The sequence below is a fragment of the Crocodylus porosus genome, unplaced genomic scaffold, assembly GCF_001723895.1.
Source record: "Crocodylus porosus isolate Cpor-Errol unplaced genomic scaffold, CroPor_comp1, whole genome shotgun sequence".
Classification (NCBI taxonomy): domain Eukaryota; kingdom Metazoa; phylum Chordata; order Crocodylia; family Crocodylidae; genus Crocodylus; species Crocodylus porosus.
Genome location: NW_017728906.1, coordinates 202,764,025 through 202,776,965, shown reverse-complemented (window position 1 = coordinate 202,776,965; position 12,941 = coordinate 202,764,025). Strand labels below are relative to the sequence as shown.

Sequence of the window (12,941 nt, the reverse complement as noted above, 5' to 3'; positions counted from 1 at the left end):
GCACCCGCACCGCCTCAGTACCGGCCCCGGCGCCGCCATGTCGGCGGGCGGCGACTTCGGGAACCCGCTGCGGAAATTCAAGCTGGTTTTCCTGGGCGAGCAGAGCGGTGAGCGCCGCACCCCCTTACTGCACGCGCCAGCTGTGGGGACTGGGGAGGGGATATGGGGGAGACTGAGCTGTGCCCGGGGCGGGGAGGGAGGTTGGCCACATGGAGCTGCGTCCCTCCCTGCTGGGGTTAATGCGGGGGGCAGGGAAATGCCCCCCCACACGTTTGGGGGCGGTGGCGGGGGGCTGGTTTGGGATCCTGGGGGAGAGGGATCTGGTGGTGGGAGTTGCTGATTCACTTGCTGTGGGGAGGGGAGGGGCTGATCCTTCCCCTGGACGGAGCCGGGTCGTGGGGACCTGTCGCAGGAAGTGAGAGCCCGGGGTGAAGCCACCAAGCGAGCGTCTCCTCCGCCTTTGGGCAGGGAAGAGATGGGGAGGCCTGGGCGTCCTCCTTGGCTGGTCCTGGTGCCGGTTCGGTCCCCCTTCCCTTTGTGGAAAACCCTGATTTAATGAGGGGGAACCCGAGGCTGTGTCAGGGCGTGGGGTACTGCTGCCCCCGCATTGCTAAGCACCCCGCTATGCTTTCCAAAACGACTCGCATGGCGGTGTTGCTTCGGTCTTCCTCAGTGGTACGAGGTGAATCAAGCCACGTATGTGGGCCCTTCCCTTTGGCCTGCCTCGTTCCTTTATTTCCCCTTTGTCGCAATAGCCCCCAGGCGACCCCCTGTGCGTCTCTCTGGGTAAGTCCCAGGTGCCAGCAGCGAGGTGTTGCTCAGCCAGCCATTTTATGAGGATCTTGAGAGCGGTTTGCGTGTGGAAGATGCTGTTGGTACCAGGTTATGATTGATCAGATACCGGCCACGCTCCTTGCAGGCGCTGCGGCCTCTTTGATTGTAGGGCCACGATTTACTCTGCATGCAGCTTGCAGCGTGCGTCTCAAAGGGTGGTTTGATCCGTGGCACAGTAACAGATTTGTTGTCTGGGTGCTGCTTGCTGGATCTTGGCAGCTGCTGTCCTTGCCCGTGGGTTTCCCCGCTATTGCGGTTCTGTTGAACATGCCCGATCTCCTGAATCCTCCTCTCCTGGTAATTATTCTGGAAACATGAGTATGATGATTCCCCTTGAACATATGTATATTTGTCTGGGAAGGATGGAGTGATGCAGCAAAGTACGTCCAGTCTCGCAGACACTAGGTCATGTATACACACCCAAGCTAGTTTTAAGCGTACTAGCTTCTCTGAGCTCACCAGCTTGCATAATGCTAGCAGAGTAGCAACGGCCTCCTGAAATCCAGTATGATCTGCCAGATCCACCCAAAAAGCAGGGTAAATGTACAGGCAAATGGTCCAGGTAGGCAGCGCTGTGCCACCTAGTAGCCATACCCAAGCTGGCTCCTCTAAAGCTGCTGGGGGCTCACATTCATGAGCCAGTGTCCTTGTAGTATAGGCAGTCCTGATGCATTTCTGAGACCTCATTAAACAGAGTTCTTGTGCGTGGCTTGGAAATACCTATTTATTCCAGCCTGTTTCTGCTCTCCAAGCGAGATTTGGACAAAGCCATGTAGGCATAAAGATCAGTTGTGTCTAGCCTTAGTAACTAGATAGATATGCTAATGGTGATCTGTACAAGGAAGAAGAAGCCTGAACATCTCTTGATCAGTGCTGGGAATGTTAACGCTGGAATTTTCCGCCCCTGTTTAGCTTGCTCTCCTTGTCTGTTGGCGTTGCAGGGTGCAAAGCCTTGCATAACAGTGGCTTTTACAAATCTAAGCGTCCTTTTCTGAAAAAGCTGTTGCCGCTGGGATGTTCTGTTCGCTTCCTGTTTCACTGAATGGTTGTCTGCCTGGTTGGAAGGCCGTCATTAAAGGTATCTTGCTGCCACTCATAGGAGAGCAGAATGCTGCCCTGGCATTGTTTCCTTTCAATCCCTCTAGAAAAGCCAATCAGATGTAACGGGGGTACTGCTGTTGATTAGCTAGACCAGAATGTCAGGGCTAAGATCATGCCTCTTGTGTTGGCTTCCTACAATCTTTTCAAGAAATGTATGTGCTACCACTGCCTGGTTCTTAATTGGACCTCGTTAAAGGCTTTAGAGCAGGCACAGGAGAAGCAGCCAAGTGTTCAAAGGGAATGTCTTGCCTTGTGAAATAGGGAATGCTTCTGCTGATCTATTTTTGTATTTCATTTGGAAAAGTTATTGGCCAATGATGGAAATAGCAACCTTTTTCTCCTCGGCTGTATCGTGGCAATTCAGTGCAGCTTTCTACCTAAATAAACATGTTTGCTTGCACTGCAGTGATTTTTTTTTTTTCCCCCCCCTCCAGATTACGCTATGCATTACTGTCAGCAATAATGTGTTTGTTTTTTTTCTGAACAAAGAAGGTTTGGGAGCTTCTGATTTAATCTCTTAAATAAAGCCCCCTCCGTCTCCCTGCTTCTTGCATCTCCTCGGTTACTAAAATTATCTGGCTTTCATTTTTGTTGCATCAACACCTTGAGCCCTGCATGTTGGAGTATGAAAGCTGACACACTGCTGCAGTCGTCCATCCCTTGGAGCCCTCCCTCCCCTGCCCATGCCAGTCAGTCGGTGCGTTGGCTGCGTGACGTGAGGTCACTTGCAGCTTCTTTTGGGATTTACTGCAAATCGCTGGTTCTCTGTGGGAGTATGCTTTTTCTGTTTCAAAACTGGATCGATGAAATCTCAGGTGCTTGCTGCAGATTGATTGCAAACCTGCATTTTATTCCATGGCCAGCTAAAAGCACCTCTGTTTGTATCTCATCTCTCTGACTTGCAATGTAAGCTGTGCATTGTAGGGCGACTAGCAAGAAATTAAAAAAAAATTAACAGGGGCTTGCCTTAATTGAATTAACTTCTTCGGTGATTGCAGATTACATAGAGTTTAGTCATTTAAAATATGTTAATCTTTCCTGAAAAGGCAGCTTTGTGCTGAGGGATTAAATGCAGCTACAGTAAAATATATATAATATTCTGATTCCCTTTAGTGTCTTTGATCGTACTTCATGTCAGGTGACTTCCAGCATTTCTAATGCCTCCAGTGCTAAATTACTATATCTGGGTCAGATTGTCAGCTAAAGTGGCACAAACTGCCCAAATTTAAGGCAGTCTACAATACAGATGCTGAATGTTCAAAAAATACAGGAAATGTTCAGTGCTCTTGTCCTTGTCAGCTTCATACATATACCTCCTTTCATCCCTGTGCTACATCGTCCTTGCTGGGGCAGGCAGGAGGAACTGCATGCCAGTGGGAATTTAATAGAAGTGCTACCCTTTCCGATTTCATTGTAGGTGTTTATACTACAACATCTATTGGAAAGGAAACCTGGAGGGCATTGACAGAGCGACATAAAAAGCAAAGCAGGAAATGGCTTGCTGTAGCATGTAATGGATGGGTTGGGAGAGAGCGGCTGTATCTTTATTTTCCTTTCCTTTGTATTGAGTGTGCTGCATAGAATGACCACAAAGATCGAGCAAAACTTAAATAGATAGGAACAGCTCAATTCCTAGTTAGAAAACCTCCTTTCTAAAGCACTAATTTCCACAAGTGCTCAATGGTAACTGCGGCCTTGTCTGCACCAGGGAATTTAACTGTTCAGCAGCTGGGTTAGCTGACAGAGGGGTTGGTGTGGACACTGCCACACATTTGCGTTCCTCGTATCCGCTCACTCTAAAACCAGAGGCTTGTACAACAGGTTGGCTTGATGCTGATCCCAGCCTGGCTTTATTGTCTTCATAAAGTGGGACTCTCAGCTTTAGGAGGCTTTCCAGTGACCAGCCACAAGCCCATAGAAACCTTCTCTTGTGTTCATCCCCACTGCCTTTGTTTCCCTTTATGTCCCCATGCTTGTTCCACTTGTGGCTGCTTCTGTGATGGAAGGATGGCTCAATAGTGAGGGGCCTATCCTGGGACTTGAAAGATCTGGGCTTAGTTTCCTGCTCTGCTGCAGACTAGGTTTAACCTTGGGCTGCTTTACCCTTTGTGGCCTTAGATCCGTATCTGTAAAAGAACATTTCCTGACCTCTCAGAATGAAGGTAAGTACATTGGTTTTGCAGCACACAGGTACTGTGGTGTTGGAAACCAATTAAACATCCACTGGAGGAAGGCCTCTTCACAAAGCAGGATCCAAATACAGTTGTGTTCATGCCATGGATGAGTTCATCAAGCAGCAACATACAGAGGTGAGTTTCATGTCTCCTTTAGATGATCTGAATGATCCTTCTAAAAACTATAAGCGATTCTAATAACAGTTATTTCTTAGCAGTTCAACCTCAGCACCATGTAGCTCAGCAGTTCCCAAGCTAGGAGTTGCTGCATCTGAAGAGGGGTTCAGCCCCACAGAAATTCAACTATAGCAGGGATACGGTCACTGTGGAAAAGACTGGGACCTGCTGGCGTAGCTATTAAGTAATTGATTGTGGCTCTGCTGAATTGTGGCCAATAGCTTTCTGAAAGTGCTTGGTCGCCACCAGACACCAGGGAGAACTCTGCACCCTGGCTCTGCTGTGCTCGGCAAGGAATCATCTCGGGCACGTTCCACATGCTCGCACATGCCAAACCCAGCAAAGCAGCAGCAAAACCACTCAACTGCTTGGGGGATATGGTCTAGAAAGACTTTAAGAGTGATATTGTCAAGTCTAGATTGGATGAAAAGGAGATGAGTTGTCCCAAGGGAACAGTTTCTCTGGCAAAGCTGTGAGTAGCCGGGGAAAGCAGTCAGTAGCTGGATATTGATGACCTGATTCTTTTCAGTCTCATTGCTGCCGAGAGGGCTTTGAATAGCTGCAGTGAAAATGGACTACTCTGGTTGGTTTTTCAGTTGAAAAAACTGAACGGCGGAGGCACTGGAGCTGTCTGCAGGCATGGGAACACAACACTGCATCAGTCCTTGACTGGAGGATTTTTCACAGCTCTTGGATGAACACTTAACTTTAAAGCCGCTGCTGATACGTGTTCTTTACCCATGTTTTCCTTCCCTCCTCGACAAAGACTGGCCAGGAGAAAATCCCTGCTTTCCAGCATCCCAGGGTTTTCCCCAAGCTCAGGCTTAAAGCTTAGCAGAAGACTCTTGAATTAACTGGATGACTGAATACTCCAGTGGTTTTCTGGGACGGGGGGAGGGAATAGAGAGAGGAGGAGATGTTACTATACATGCCCAGAGCTAAAGCATTGTGCACATGCGAAAATCAATCTTGATGAAAGCAGCATGAGCTTGGAGCTGGGTGGAGAACGTTCTGTTAGCAGTGCCGTGAGCGGGGGACTGCTCCTTACTTTGAAGAAGCAATTGAAGCTCTGGGTAGTTTGGCACTGTCAGTATTGAGGGGTTGGACAGGACTTAACATCTGTGGGAAGCAAAATGAATTGGCTGATGGCAACATGCTCCATGCCTCTGGTGTCTCAGACTCTGCCTCCCCCCCAGTCTCTTGACTGCCATAGGCAGAAAGGACTGGAGATGTCTTGTGGCTGGAAGTCAGGAGCCTTCTGCTGGCTCCTGCTGAGAACTGCTGTCAGGAGTTTTGTTCTGGTTTTTCTGTCCATGAAGTTGCGGTAGCAGCAGGCTTTTCACTGTTCACTGCCAGTGGTTGAAGTCAAACTAAGCAGAATGGTGTTCTTGTGGAAATGCTCAGGAGGCCCCTAGGACAGCTGTACCCAAGCTGTCTGCTGCCTTAAATATTCCTCTCTTTGTCCAGAAAAGACCACGTTGCCTGAATGCATTGCAGGCCATTGATCTCTTTGCTGGGGTTCTGGCTGCGATCGTAGCCTGGCAGATGCTCACAGTAAGGAAGGGGCTAGGACATGGGTGGGCAAAATGCAGCCTGGGGGCAGGATGCAGCCTGCCACACCACTCTATCTGGCCCATAGGGCCCCTAAAAAATTTAGAAAATTAATTAATGTGCCCTGGGCTGCCTGTCACACGGCCCTCGATGGCTTGCCAAAACTCAGTAAGCGGCCCTCTGCCCAAAATAATTGCCCACCCCTAAGACTAAGAATTGTGTAGTCAAATATAGTGAAAAGAAAGCCCTTTACTTAGTTTAAAGAACTAGGCCCTCTGGTGTAGGCCTTTCCTGGTTGTGGATTTGCTGGTTTGATTTCTTTTGGGAGAACCCCATGGTAAATTTGCCCTGAAGAGGAATCTGTGGGATTCATTCAAAGACACATCTGCATTTCCTAGCAGGGGTATAGCAGCAGCACTGTGCAGTTGTGGGCGTGGCTCTGCTTAGCCGAGCTCTGCCAGCTGTCTGAAATAACCAAAGTTTTTCCAGAATAGCCATACCCTCACTGGGTTTTCATTAGCTGAGTGGTCTTGGCAAAGGGGCACGATCACATCTGACTGATGTGGATGTACCACTAGAGCTCTTTCGTGCTAAACAAGGACTGAGCAAATCCTTTGCCCAAGTGCGAAGCACGGCCCTGAACTCTGTGGGCAAAGTGGATGGGGTTAAGTTTAAACAGACAAAACACCCCATTGCCTGCTGCTGCCACAGTTGGATTCTTTCTACATACAACCTGATAGTGTGAAAATGGAGGGGAGACTTGAGATCTGCCAGCCATATCTGCTTGATTTCAGGGTTAAAAGTTACTCTGACTTTCCAGCTTGCCCTGATGCTCTGAGAGGGCATCAGCTCCGACTGCCCTTTGGTTTATGCTTCTGCTTCAGCTGATGAGACCTTTCAGTAGAGCCCTGGCTTACTAGCAGTATCTTGTGCAAAGGGAGGGGAAGGAGCCACGTTCCTACATGAGGCTCGTTAGGGGAGCGGCAGAACTGCTTGCTGTTTGGTATTTGTAGGATTTTTCGGAGATTAATACCCATCAAGGACTTGTCTGAAATGCCTCCGACTCAGACCGCTCTGCTTTCATTGGGACAGGTCTTTTAACACTTGAGAAGAGGAAGGACAAGAAGATATGCTGGTTCGTGGCTAATTCTTTGCTGTTCTTAGTGGAAGTGGGGAAGGGAGCTCCCATTTCTCTGAGCGTAGGAGCTCTCATACTGTTTTTGTAGGACTCTGCAATCATCTGTCTTCTAACAGTTTAAAGGAGGGCATGTTTTATTAGTCATGGAAGACAGTGGGATTAAGGTTGTGATTTGTGAGCGACTCCATGATGATACAGTGCTCGGGGCCGGGAGCAGTGTCCAAGTTCTTGCAATTCCTTGGGAAAGGAGTAGGCAAAACTAAGTCGGGACCTGATTTGTGTACTCTTCTTCCTCTGTGCCTGACTTGGATTGTGCCTGAAGGGATCTAGTGTCACATCTAAGGGGAAGTATCTCTCCTCCAAGATGCACACCTTTGCAATAATTCACTTAAGCTGGACTGCAGAGAATCCCTTTTTAAAGACCTGCCTTTCACACACAGCACCGGTCTGTCTTTCCCAGTTGAGCTCTCAAATTGTCTTTAATCAGGGTAACTTTCCTTCTGCTGCCTGAGCCAGACTTGGCTTTTTAAGCACCCTGCAAAACAAGAATCTTGCATCAAAAGTGAATGTTTTAGTAGATAATATGCCAGATCCATAGTCCAGAAGGCTGAAGTCCTTCAACTTCAGGACAGAATTTGATGGTAGTATTGGCTTATCTTTATGGCTCTTGGGTTGAAAGTAATAAAGTTACTGCATCCCTTCCTTCCTTGATCCTCTAAGACTAACCATGCACACTGGTTAGAGCGATGGTTTGGAGCTGGACTGACTTTCTGTACTTCACAGAGAGGAATGCCACAAACTCTTAAGGAATCTTTCTTCTTTTAGTTGGCAGCAACTTGCAGTCACTCTGGTTGGGGCTGAATTACAGCAGGTAATTGAGAGAGCGGTTCCTAACCATGCTAAGACAGAAGCCGTGCTCCTTTCTGCACACTGGCATTCTCCAACTCAAGTGAGGGAGTAACTCTTGCTTCAACAGCTCCTCTTGTTACTCTGAAGTTATCCTGATTTTAAACACCCTGCCCATCAAGGAACCCTGCAGTTGAATCCTTTGGATAAGGATTGGCTTCTATACCCAGCTCTGCTTGCTTCCTTTGGATCCTGCTCGGGGGCAGGCACTGGCTCTTGCTGTGTGCCCTGTGTACGCGAGGATCTGATGTAGATAAAGCGTCTCGGTTTTGTCTTAATCTGGAAAATGAAAATACCGAGCTTGAGTTGCAGTTGCCATAAGATCTTTAAAACCGGACCGGAAGATAAGGCCCAGAAGATATTACCCTTGCTGCAGGTGACTTTGGGAACGCAGTTAGTTGTACTGAGCTCAGGTGAGGGCTGCATCAGTCTGCATAGTTTTAGGCTGTTGTGCAGATGAAGGGGCTTTGCCTCTGATTTCATCAATGAGATTCCATCTCGAAATGCTAGCGGTTATCTTTAGTACCCAGCGAGCTGCTCATTCTTGTGGAATATAACATTTCATGAGGCTCTTAAAGATCGTGCTTCTCAAATACCTCTGGTGAGAACTAGACAAAGCCAGTCCTTGTAAGTAAGAGGAGGCCTGGTATCCTGCAAAATCATGATGGGCCCAATTTAATGCTCTGGAAGGAGCAGAATCTTGCCTTCCTGAGCGTGCAGCATTTTTGCTAGCCATTAAATAGACAAAAATATCTAGATGGTAAATAGTACTCCTTTTATAGCAAACCCCTTAAACTCGAGTTTTAAGTGTTTTCAGTTTCTCTTTCGAAAAGGTGCTTTTGGTGTATTAAACAGTGTTGGTCTGCTTCTGGCATAACATTAACTGGCTTAATTGATTATTTTTTTCCTGTGTTGCGGTGGAATTGCATCAGGTAGGTTAAACCTAATTGTGTGTTTTGTAACAGAGGACTCTGTGCAGCTGTGGTTATCTGTACAGCAGTCCCAGGGTGCCTTTCACAGATACTTGTCAGCCTGGATCAGTGAATGCTGCCCAAATTCTTGCTGTGCTGTGTCTGGTGGGATGTACTGAATTTAATATAAGTATGCGCAGGAGGTACCTTCTGCGTAATCTCTTTATTTTTATTATCATGGCAATGCTGTATTTGAAGTTGCTTGCAAGTAGTATTATAAAGGGTGGGGTGTGTGGAAGTATTCGCCAACCATTTTACATCAGAAATGTATGCTGGGCTTGCTGCCTGTTCTATTACAGAAATGCCAGGTAATTCTGATTGTTCTATCTGTGGACCTCCCACTTCCCAAATCATTCTCAAGGCCTATGAAATGTCCTAGTAGGGCAAATACCATGAAGTTAGGAAGGAGGAATTTCTCCTATGGGACAGGCTTAATTTTAATCTGCTGTACCTAATCTGTCACCACTGGACAAATAAATGCTTGGTAATGATCAGTCTTCAGGAGCAGTAGAGTCTATTAAATAGTTTTTTTTTTCTGTGATTCATAGATGTTAGGGTCAGAAGGGACCTTAGCAGATCATCGAGTCCAACCTCCTGCCCTGGGTAGGAAAGAGCACTAGGGTCAGATGATCCCAGCCAAGCGCATGTCTAGCTTCCCCTTAAAGACCCCCAAGATAGGGGATAGCACCACCTCCCTTGGAAACCCATTACAGATTCTAGCAACCTGATTGTGAATCATCTTTTTATGCAGAAAATGTTTTTTGGGTAAATCTGATTTTCTTTCACTGCGCCCATCAGGTAAAATTAGGGCTTTGTGTTTATATTGGCTTCTAGCTCATTAAATCATGCAAATTGAAGCTTCGTTCCCCTCCCTAAGATGGATTAGGGTTTTGGATGTTTGAATTGGTTTACCTCCTTGGTGGGAGGTCAGGATGGAGGGAAGGGATGTCATAGAGGGGAGAGAAGTTGAACCTTTCCGACTCCTGTGTGGCCTTGCATGCGTTTCACATGTTTTAGGATGGTGATCATAGGAAAGTACGGCTGGAAGGACCTCAGGAGATCATCTAGCCCAGCCCTGTGCTCAAGGCAGGATCATCCCTGACTAAACCATCCCAGCCAAGTGTCTCTCTAACCTGCTCTTGAAAACTTCCAAGGATGAAGCGTCTGCAGTTTATCTGGGAAGCCTGTTGGAATGCTTGACGACCATCATAGTCATTCATAGATGTTTGGGTTGGAAGGCACCTCAGTAGATCATTGAGACTGACCCCCTGCCCTGGGCCCAGAAGTTCCTCCTAATCTCCAACCTAAGTTTTTCCTCGCTGCTGCTTGATTCCATTGCTCCTAGGCTTTTCTCTGTGGCTACAGGGGACAGGACTGTCTCCATCCGCCCTATAATGTCTTTTCAGGTATTTGAAGACTTATCAGATTCCCCCCTCAGTCCTCTCTTCTCCAGGCTAAATGGCTTCCTAGGCCCCTAATCATTAATGTTCCTCTGCTCTGGACTCTTCAATCTGTGTCCAAAGTTTTGGACACAGCACTTCAAGTGAGGCCTCACCAGTGCTGAATACTCACTCTGCCTGTTTTGCAAGTGACGCTCCTGTTAATGGTGATGGTGAATCCTACCTTAGGAGACCTGCATACCAGTTTCAGTTTGGGACTGAAATGCTTGCATTTAGTCGGATGCAATTGCCCATTTTTATGCTAAGCAGTCCCCCAGATAATGACAAATAAGACTCCTTTGCAACCTTTTCTTATTGCTGTAGTGCCTGTAATTTTTTTCCCATGATGAAAGGCACAATTTTACCCTCCTTTTGATTTGAGTTTTCCTGTAGGTGAAAGCTAACTGTCAGCACTAGTTTCAGACCGAGATTCCAGGCTCCCAGAGTAGGTCCGAGAAGAAGCGGATGATGGAGGGGACAGTTAGTGAAAGAACATTTTTGGTTTGTAGACTGTCATCCTGGATTCACAGAAGCCATGGTCTGCTTTATCCATTTGCATGACACCAGCCTTGGGCATTTACAGTTAGGATCACGTTGCCCTGTGCGCACTGTAGGACCAAGCAGGGGGTCCCCTACTCTGAGGATCCCGTAGTCTAATTTTGTAGAAATATATCTGCACTTAAGATTGTCATTCTGATGTCTGGTCACAAGGCCAAGTGATGTATATTAATCCCTGTTTATGGTCCTATAATAACTTCACTTTTATTAGTGTAGGAACAGTCATAAACTAAACCTATTCAAGGCCCCAAGGGACTGAGCTGTTACTACAGAGCTCTAGAGAGGATGTCACAGAAATTGAGGGCGAGGGGGAAGGTTTGCAGGGGAGAATAACTGATGTGGCCTCTTGATTCATAGATGTTAGGGGCTGGAAGGGACCTCTGACTTTTTTTTTTGTCAGGCTGAACACTAGGAATGCCTAGGGTCATAGGGGAAGGATGGAGCAGTGGTTAATGTAGTAACCCGGGATAAGCGAGACCTGGGTTCAGATCCATGCTGTACACCAGACTAGCCTTGAGTAAATCCTCTGTAGAATGGGGGTGATAGTATTGCCATATCCCATAGGGAGCTTGTGAGAGTGAATACCTTAAAGATTATGGGGTGAAATGCTGTGGGAATAGGAGAGTTTCCTAGTCATTGTGTAACGGGAGGTTTCCCCATCCCTCTAATATAGTTTTGTTGCTTTTTTTGTTGTCCTTCCCCAGGACTGAGGATGCGATGATTGCATTGTGCACTTCTCTAGACTTCTGTTCAGATTAAACCAATTTGCAGAACTAATGCAAACTAAATGCCTTTTATTTGTCACCACTACTTCATTCATTTGCCTTCAGGTGCATCTTTGGGAAGATGATATCTTGGTAATTACTTATTCATTTGAATCACTTGCAAAGAAATACTTTTTTTGCTATTTTTTAGTTGGCCTAATAAAAAGGTATCACCTCTGAACCAAGAGTTTTAGAGTTTTGTGTTTCTCTTTTTTTTTTCCCCCGCAGAGCAACACAGCTACAAAATGGGCCCCTTCCAATCACTTGTCCACCTTGCTATGCTGTTCCTTATTCTGCTTTCTTCCCTCTGCCCCAAGCATGCTCTTTTCTTCCTTTAAAATACAGTGTCACTAACAGTTTGTTCTTGTGAACTTAAATCAAATATTGGAGCAATATTTGCCCACTCTTTTGGGGTCTTAACTCTTGGAAATTCTCAGTTTTAAATGGCATAAGCAGCAGTGCAGTCGTTCTGCAGCCACCAAGTAGTTCACTTTCCATTGAAAAACAGATTTGTTGAAGTTGGGGGTTAGAAACTGGATTTTCATAGTATTCGCTGTTTAATTGCACAGAGCCAAGCTCTTGTGTGATCTTCAGCTCTTGTTGCACAGACTCCTTTGTCCAACTCAGTAACATGGTCATCAGCATATTTAAATGCATGTGAAATCTGTTTTGCCTATCTTGTTAGCCTGGACTCTCAGGAAACTTTCTTGGTCTGTGACAGGGAACTGTTTGTCACTCTTTTCCCGTTCTTTTCGGTTCATCAAAAAACCTAACTGGGACCATTCAGGTATCTCTAGGTCTGTTTGAGTACCCTGTGTTCCGGGGATGCTATAACGTGTGCTCCCTTGAAATGCAGCTATTGAACATTTACAGCTAACCGGTGCTGGCTCTATTAACATTTAAGTATCTAGTTCTGCACCCATCAATTAGGTGGTTTTCTATCTATTTGCCCCTTTTTTTTTCTCATTTGCTCTCTCTACTTGTCTTCCAGAGCTAAGGTGGCATGTATTAGTGTCAGAAAAGGTTCTGCTTTTCTTGACCTGACCCCCTCCCCCCCCACCTTTGCCTTTGGCCCTTTTCCTGCTCATTCTTTCCTAAATTCTTCTCAGTCTCACAAGTTGCATTGCCCTTAATGGTATAACATGGAGATTATTATGGGGAAACTTGTTTTTGCACCTTTTTGGGTACACTTTATATGCCCCCCCCATCTGGAAATTCCTTTCCAGAAATTCCTTTCAAGATTGGCAGCTGTTTCCTTGTTTTTTTCCTCTATTAATTGTATCTAGCCTAATTCTGAAAGTTTCCTTGATTAGGTGAGATAAGGAAAA

General features: G+C 46.5%; 1 protein-coding gene across 2 annotated transcripts in view; it reads left to right on the top strand.

The window, feature by feature from the left end:
* The first annotated feature begins 6 nt into the window (after window positions 1-6).
* RAB6A (RAB6A, member RAS oncogene family) overlaps window positions 7-12,941 on the top strand; it is an 80,005-nt gene continuing 67,070 nt past the window's right edge. For both annotated transcript variants that reach the window (XM_019530538.1, XM_019530537.1), the window contains exon 1: window positions 7-107. In XM_019530538.1, coding sequence (XP_019386083.1) covers window positions 38-107 — 70 coding nt within the window. In that variant the 5' untranslated portion in view covers window positions 7-37. The remainder of the gene's footprint in view (window positions 108-12,941) is intronic.